Below are 8,277 nucleotides of genomic sequence, written 5' to 3'. Positions count from 1 at the left end.
CGGATGAGAGACGAAACGTTTCTACATTTTTTTGTTGATTTGCTTTGTTTTGTTTTTTTTTTTATGTCCAGAGGACCAGATTTAACTTTTTTAGATAACTTCTTAATGTTCACTGGATTTTGCCATTTTAGCAATCTTGATTTTTAATTCCTCGTTTTCGTGTGTGCTTCTCTCCACAGGGCATGGCCTTCACACTACAGGAGCGACAGATTTTAGGGATACATGGTCTGTTGCCTCCTAAAGTGGAAACTCAAGACATTCAGGCCATGCGCTTTCAAAATAATCTCAAGAAAATGTCAGATCCCTTGCAGAAGTAAGGACTTGATTTTCCTAAAATAAAGAACAAAAATAGACCTTTTTAATTTTTTTTTCTAATTTCCTTTCTTTTCTGCACAGGTACATCTACCTGATGGGCATTCAGGAAAGGAATGAGAGGCTTTTCTATCGGGTGTTGATGGAAGACATAGAAGAACTGATGCCAATTGTCTACACTCCCACTGTAGGCCTGGCCTGCACACACTATGGACACATATTTAGGAGACCCAAGTAAGCATTTGGTGTAGCTCCCAAAGATGTAAAAAAAAGTTATTTTTTGTATTTTTATCTTATCTCTTGCAGACATGCTGCATCTTTTGCACTTTAAAACAGAACATTGTATATTTTTCTCATCAGAGGCTTGTTCATTTCCATTCTGGACCGAGGACATATTCGCTCCATTCTGGACAACTGGCCAGAGACTAATGTAGCAGTAAGTACTTTACCTTTATCATAGTATTTTTTTTCTTAGCTTATACATACAAGACATGCTCCTAAAGTTTTGCATCTCCTCTTGATTCCAGTCAAATAATTTCAGTTTTAAGTGAAAATGCATTTTTTTTATGTAAGTGACAACGTTAATATCTATACCTGTACTTTAAAATCTGTTTAAATATTTACAGAAAGACTTGTTCGTTGACAGTTGTCATCCACCTTTACCTGGCAATGATAGATTGTCAATGTTTCTTTTTCACCCTCTATCTTTCTTTTTCTAAAGGCGGTGGTAGTAACTGATGGAGAACGTATTTTAGGTTTAGGGGACCTAGGCTGTTATGGAATGGGCATACCTGTTGGAAAACTGTGCCTGTACACTGCCTGTGCAGGTATCAGACCTGAGAAATGTCTGCCTGTGGTGATAGACGTTGGCACAGACAACGAGGTAGGTTGACTTTGTTTCCTCTGCATGTGTACCGTTAAGTGCTCTGGTGAAAAGCATGCGTTGTAGTCACGTTTGTCTTTATTCTCCCATTAGACTCTCCTTAAGGATCCATTTTACATGGGCCTGTATCAGAAGCGAGACCGCACTCAAGCGTACGATGATCTGATTGACGAGTTTATGGAAGCTGTGGTGGAAAAATATGGGCAGGACACACTGATCCAGTTTGAGGACTTTGGGAATCACAATGCGTTCCGCTTCCTTCGGAAGTACAGGGAGAAATACTGCACCTTCAACGATGATATTCAAGGTTTACACATTTACCTTTCATTAGCTCAATGGAATTTAACTTGTGTATTCAACATCATTTATATTTTTGAATGTATTTTTATTGTATTCATGTGTTCTTCTTACTGGCTCAGTGTGTCATTTGTAAAGAGAATTCCACATTTTTGTAATTCCATTCATTTGCTTTACCTGCATGTTCTGTTCAGGGTTACAGGGAGCTAGTGCCCATGTCCAGCAGTGATTGTGCTAAAGGTTGGATAGACCCAGTCCATCACAGGGCCACATAGGGACAAACACCGGAGTACCCAGAGAAATTCAGTACATTTAAAGTTGAAATATGGTCTTTTTTTGTCAGAAAACCTACAAATCTTAACAGTAGTATGAATAATTCACAATCTGGCCTTTTCACTATTTTCAAAGCAGGTAGGTAATTTTAAAATGTACTTTTGTTTCACACTTGTGAAAGCAAGCATTAATGATCTGACATTAACTGTGTACAAAGTGAGAATATGTACTTGGGGACTGAGACTGAGGGCTCAGGCTTTGGCCATTAAAACTGGTGGCTTGACCACATTTGAGTCTTGTTTTGTATGTACCCTGTGGGAGCGAGCTCCCGCCGGAGAGTCTCGGCTGCAGAGTGGTAGAAGAGAAGAAGTGCTAGCCTGAAGCAAAACATTATGGCGTTTCTGCTTTTTCTTTCTGATCATCAACATACACTACAGTAGGTAGAGGTAATTATATGGTGCCTTGAAAGTGGCTGCATATTAAACTTTGTCTAAAAGGGCTGCTTTTCTGTCAGAATTTCCAATTCTGGATTGATTCTTTTTTTACTTTCTGACAAAATCAGAACTATGTGAGTGAAAGCAGCTTTACTGGGAATTCACTCAAATTATTCAGTCATATGAGCTAACATTTGAACTGAGACTTTGCTGTTGCTACTTTCTTCTTGGGTGGCCTTTTAGTTTTGTCAGTGCTCATTGATGTCTGAGTCGGGGGTCCCTCATGTAAACTCGTCAATCTCCAACAACTTCCACAACAGCTTAGCTGTCGTCCTTTGTGTTTTGATTTAGGCTTTTTGTTTTCAGACATAGCTAATATTGCTGCCATGATCTTATCCCTGAAAATACATTAAATATAAAATGTAAAAAAAAATGTAAACTTTACAATGATACAATGCAACTTTACTTATAAAGCACTTTCAGAACATTTACCGGTATTTATAATGAGATTAAGTTTAATACAAATCAGTGAAATTCAAACTCAGTTAGTGTGTTTAGTCATATTTAGGGTTCTGTCTTGTTCAGTTGTAAGGATGTTACAAACATGTCTGCAAGTACTTAGGCATGCATTTCAAGTATCACATTTAAGAATTATAAACGTTTAAGTTACCAGACCTATAAGACCTAGAAAGAAACATTGTCAAAAGCTTTCATGTTGGGTTGTATTACTCTTGTATACCTGTACATGTTTCCAGGCACTGCATCTGTAGCTCTTGCTGGTCTGTTGGCAGCTCAGAGAGCCACTGGTAAACCCATCACTGAACATCGTGTGCTTTTCCTGGGAGCAGGAGAGGTATGTTGGCTCTTAATCCATTTAAAAATGTCAATTCTCTCAATAAGAATTATTAGGCCTGTCATGATAACAAATTTTGCTGGGCGATTAATTGTCTCAGAAATGATTGCCAAAAAAATGATAATATTGTTTGGAGACCGTTTTAAACTAATGTAATGATAATGACATAATAATGCAAGTACATCCTCTTAAAGATCAATAGACTTTTTAATTTAAAAAGAACACTGGAACTGGAAAATAAACAAAACAAACAAAAACAAAAATAAAATGGACTCTCAGTCTCCGTTACTGCACTTGATTAAAAACTAAATACAAAAAAAAAAAAAAAAAATGGAAATACAAACTACAATCATCCAAAACAGTTCGGATTATGAAGTCTGTAAACTAAACTGCCCTTCAAAAAATAATAATCATTAGTTTTATATAGAGAAGACGGGAAAACTACCAGTTTTATAAACAAAACTGCTTTGGATGCTCGTGCTTAAGGTGCAGGTGCAAGTTGGTTGTATTGCTGCTCTTAGTTGCTACCGTTTTATGACAAATGTGACATACCAACTCACAAAGGTTCAGCGGTTCGCCTCGGTCATTTGGTTTGAATCTGAAGTGTTCCCACACTGCTGCTGGTGTGTTCGACTTAGAAACCAATTCCATTTAGTTTTTTTTCCCCCCAATATCAAATATTGTTTCTTTAGCTTGCTAACGCCTCACGGGGCTGTAATGCTGCAGAGGTACAAGACGATGCACCTTGGCTGGCAACCTGACGCGATAGTGAAATGAGAAAGGGAGGGGTCAGTGAAGAGCACCGGGGTTGAGCCTTTTGTCATCCAGTGTCTTCAATAGAGAGAGAGAGACATGAAGAAACGATAAAGCCGATAAATGAAAATTATCGACCTCATTTTAATTCATCGTGTGTTTAATTGATTTATTGTTTATTGCAACAAACCTAAGAATTATGCTGCTTCAAAAATAGCCAAAGCACAAGTTGTTGATTTGCTTTGACTTATTAGAAAATGATGGTGTAGGTGTTTGGATACTCTTGTCTTAAACAAGTCCTTCGCAGGCTGCTCTTGGAATTGCCAACCTGATTGTGATGGCCATGATGGAGTCAGGGATAAGCCAAGCAGCAGCCAGAGACAAGATCTGGATGTATGATGCGCACGGTTTGCTTGTGAAGGTCAGTGTGTGAGAGATACAGTCCCAATGTGAGTGCTTACACTAGCTGGTAGTCAAGCTCGAAATGTTTCGTATTTATGTTTTACTTTAGGGCCGAGCACAACAAACCGACACAAACCAGGAGGCATTTGTCCACGACAGTTCTGGAAAGGTACAGAGCTTCTTGGATGCCGTCAACACCATCAAACCCACAGCGATCATTGGTGATCAAGATTTCATTTCTTTATTTTATATTTTTTGAACGTTCCGCATTTCTTTTAGTTTACCTGCCAATATTCAGTGTTCTTGAATTGGAGATTCAGCTGAAGCATTAAAACGTCTCTTCTTTATCCAGGTGTGGCGGGAGCTGGACCTCTCTTTACCCATGATGTCATCAAGGCCATGGGAGCGCACAATGACCGACCCATTATCTTTGCCCTGAGCAACCCAACAAACAAAGCAGAGTGCACAGCAGAGGACGCTTACACACTAACTGATGTACGCATTTATCATTTAAACTTACAATCTAAACTTGAACTCCGCAGCCTGGCTAACGCTGACTTCTCTGCTCCTGTGTTCATAGGGTCGATGTCTTTTTGCCAGTGGCAGCCCATTTGGTCGTGTTACTCTGAGTGACGGTCAGGTTTTTACACCTGGACAAGGGAACAACGCTTACATCTTTCCAGGTGAATGTGAAATGTCAGCACATGTCGTGAACATAAAAGATTATCAATAAGTTGCATGGTCCGAATATATTTAACAAAGTGTTTGTGCTGTGGTTACATTACAGACCAACACCCTGAAAATGATTTGTTACATGTTTGTTTTGTGTTTTAGGTGTGGCCCTGGCTGTCATTCTGAGTGGAGTGAGGCACATCAGTGATACAGTATTCTTAGAGGCTGCCAAAGTATGATTCAAATATATTCAATTATTTATCCATTCATTGTTCAAGCCAGCTTCACCTTCACCCCATTTTCCTTTTCTTGCTGACTCTGCCTTGTGTGCGTATGCTTATGTAAACCTTCTTTAACCGTCTCCCTTTCCTCTCTGTAGAGTCTGGCCTAACAGCTTTCAGAAGAAGAGCTTTTAAAAGGCTGATCCGTCTGTTCGTCCCTCTTTCTCTGAGCTATGCATGCCTTTATACAGTTACACCAAACATTCTTATTTAGTATTGAAACTGTGTTCATGTGCATGATTATCATGATTATCAGTTATTTTAAATGGGATCTTATTGTGTATCACAAAAAATGAATGACCTCATATTGATGTGGATAATGTTAAAAGTGATTATTGTATTTTAAATGTGTATTCTTTTTATGAGAGGCTGTAGAAATGAAGGTTTAGTCTAAAAGCGTGTTTGTTCTCCTTCCAGTCACTTGCTGAACAGGTGATGGATGAAGAACTGAAGGAGGGCAGACTCTATCCTCCTCTCTCCAACATCAGAGAGGTCTCCATTCAGATCAGCATCAAGGTAAGACCTCTGAATTTTTGTACTTTCTTCTAATGGCTGTAGATATTCTTGTCAGATTAATTTGAAATCTTTGCAGCTTTGTTTTATTTTTTAATTCCATGACTGAAGATTTTTGTTTCCCTGCAGGTGATGGAGTACGTCTATGCTAAAGGAATGGCGTTCCGTTACCCCGAGCCCCAGGACAAGAATCGTTTTGTACGTAGTACTGTGTGGAACACGAACTACGAGTCCTTCCTGCCTGATACCTACGACTGGCCGAATGTCAGCTTTAGTCCTAAAACAAGCTAAAAGATCAGATCTCTACGGTAGCCAGGTGTCAAAGTGGGTCTCCTGTTTCTTTAGTTTGTTTTCCACTCGAATTGAAATTTCTTTAAAAGGTATGACTTTGGTCTAATCATGCATTTGAATCAAATCACTCTTATAAGATCTTTAAAATTAGGGTGGAAAGTGACACTTGAAAAGAAGACCACTGTTGTGGTATCTAACAATGTTAGACTTACCCTTGTTAGATTTATCCACCTGGATTATTGCGCATGCATCAGGATACTTTGGTGGTAGTAATTTTTTTTTTCCCTAAAGTTATTTTTCTACTTTGAGAATGTAAACCTTCAGAAATGTCTAGTGCCACCTGGTAGTGAAAACAGGCAGTGTGGAAATTGGTTTTAGTGTTAAATTTGTTAAAATGCGATTTGCAAAGTCGTAAGCCAAAAGCTGCAAGATTTTATTTCAAGCAAAAACTTTTAGAATAAATTATAAAATGATATACATATAAATAAAATGCTCATCAACACAAGTTCTGCAAGGAGAACTGGTTTGCTGTTTGTGATTAAAATACATTTATTTAACATGGCTGTTGTGTCAAAGACCTTGTAGGGCCTATATGTTTTGTTATGTTTAACCTATTTATAGGTTGGCCTTGTTAGTATGTGCTGTAACGTGAACTTTGCTAGATCTTGGTAACACAATAATTGGAAATTGATGTAACATTTTTACACTCCTGATGCAGATATCTGTATTTACTTTATCTTTACTCCTTTAACATGTACTTGTAGCTGCTTATAACCCACCACATGACTTACCTGGTACATGTTATTCAGATGGTGTCTAAATTTCCACATTGCCTTTTTCACATCTTGGTCAACTTTTGGTGTTTTCATTGATTCAGGTGGTATAAGGAATACTGCAGAGAAAAAAAATACTTCTTGACTAAACAAGATAATATTTGATAAAGGGAAAAATAAAGATTTAAACCAAGGGAAATTAATATCGTAAAACATTTCAAATAACCTGCAGCTAGAAAACTTGAATGTACACTCCATCAAACTGTTTATCAAGTGCTTTTGTCACCTTACATTTATATCTAGTGAATTAATACATACTAATACTCCTTTAAGTATTACTAAAATAGTTGATTTTAGAGGAGGTATTATTTATTATATAAAGCAAGATAGTACCTAAATCTTATGAAAACACTTCACAATATTAAATAAATAGAATTTATTTACTTTTTTGGCAACATCTTTTGTTTTGTTTAATATTCAATTCAATTCAGTTTATTTATAGAGCGCCAAATAACGTGTATGTATATCAAATAAAATTGTAGCCCTGCTAAAATCGACTGTCAGTTTACAGTCTGATGACTTATTAGACATTTTTTATACACTTTTTCAGTAAAACAGGCAGTTGTGTGCATTAGTCTTCATGTGTGTATTGGGTTTACACAGTGAAAGTGTAAACAAACCTCAGATTATTGTAGAAGGACCCTGGAATCACTCCTCATTGAAGTGACTGAACATGATTTGGTTTCTCTGCATCATGTACCTCCTTGTAGACCTCAACATGCTGCAGACATGCAGAGAAATGACTCGTCAGCTCAAGAATGCTTTTGCTTTGTATAACATGAAAGTCAGTATGCAGCCGTTTTTAGAGCAGCCTCAGGTTTTGATGTGTTAAGGGTTTAGTTTTCTTCATGTGTTTACCTTCATTGTTTTGACTGTAATTGTATTATTTTGTGGTTCATTGGTAAAATGTAACCGCACATCTGTTTAATGCTTTTAGTTTCGATACTCGTGTTGTACATGTAAAAGCAGAGAGAAAATATATTTGTTCTGCTTTAACATGGTGTAATGAAACTGCAGAATAAAATCTATTGGACACGTGTCTGCTTTTTATATTTTCTCTCCAACTAGATTTACTACTTTGTTTAAAAAATTATTTTAAAAAAACATATATTTGTATATATATACAAATATATATGTCATTCATTCAACCTTTATTTAGACAGGTAAAAATATAAATGTATATTTTTTATTTACAAATCGAGCTAAAGCTGTAATTTTAAAAAACATGTTCAGCTGTTTTCCTTAGTTAAAGTAAAGTAGTAAAGTATTTCACATAGAAATGTATATCTGAATGTGATAAAATCACTTGTGCACATTAGTTTTTATTTTTAATTATGAGCAATTTACAAACGAACCAAGGCAAAAAAACAACAACAAAGCATCAATTAACTTTCACAGGTTGAGTTATATACATTCAAAAAATATACTTTATGTATATATACACACACACATTTATATATATATATATATATATATATAT

General features: G+C 36.6%; 1 protein-coding gene across 1 annotated transcript in view; it reads left to right on the top strand.

Moving 5' to 3' along the window:
• me2 (malic enzyme 2, NAD(+)-dependent, mitochondrial) overlaps nucleotides 1-7,115 on the top strand; it is a 15,386-nt gene extending 8,271 nt beyond the window's left edge. The window contains exons 3-15 of the mRNA XM_037680349.1: nucleotides 180-313; nucleotides 397-546; nucleotides 673-748; nucleotides 1,034-1,195; nucleotides 1,289-1,502; nucleotides 2,955-3,052; nucleotides 4,113-4,226; nucleotides 4,317-4,428; nucleotides 4,560-4,702; nucleotides 4,788-4,890; nucleotides 5,042-5,112; nucleotides 5,578-5,676; nucleotides 5,803-7,115. Of these exons, the coding sequence (XP_037536277.1) occupies nucleotides 180-313; nucleotides 397-546; nucleotides 673-748; nucleotides 1,034-1,195; nucleotides 1,289-1,502; nucleotides 2,955-3,052; nucleotides 4,113-4,226; nucleotides 4,317-4,428; nucleotides 4,560-4,702; nucleotides 4,788-4,890; nucleotides 5,042-5,112; nucleotides 5,578-5,676; nucleotides 5,803-5,964 (1,638 nt within the window). The 3' untranslated portion in view covers nucleotides 5,965-7,115. The remainder of the gene's footprint in view (nucleotides 1-179; nucleotides 314-396; nucleotides 547-672; nucleotides 749-1,033; nucleotides 1,196-1,288; nucleotides 1,503-2,954; nucleotides 3,053-4,112; nucleotides 4,227-4,316; nucleotides 4,429-4,559; nucleotides 4,703-4,787; nucleotides 4,891-5,041; nucleotides 5,113-5,577; nucleotides 5,677-5,802) is intronic.
• The last annotated feature ends 1,162 nt before the right edge of the window (nucleotides 7,116-8,277 follow it).

This window comes from Nematolebias whitei, chromosome 8 (genome assembly GCF_014905685.2).
Source record: "Nematolebias whitei isolate Nwh7 chromosome 8, NemWhi1, whole genome shotgun sequence".
NCBI classification, from domain to species: domain Eukaryota; kingdom Metazoa; phylum Chordata; class Actinopteri; order Cyprinodontiformes; family Rivulidae; genus Nematolebias; species Nematolebias whitei.
This window is presented reverse-complemented; position numbering and strand designations above follow the sequence as displayed.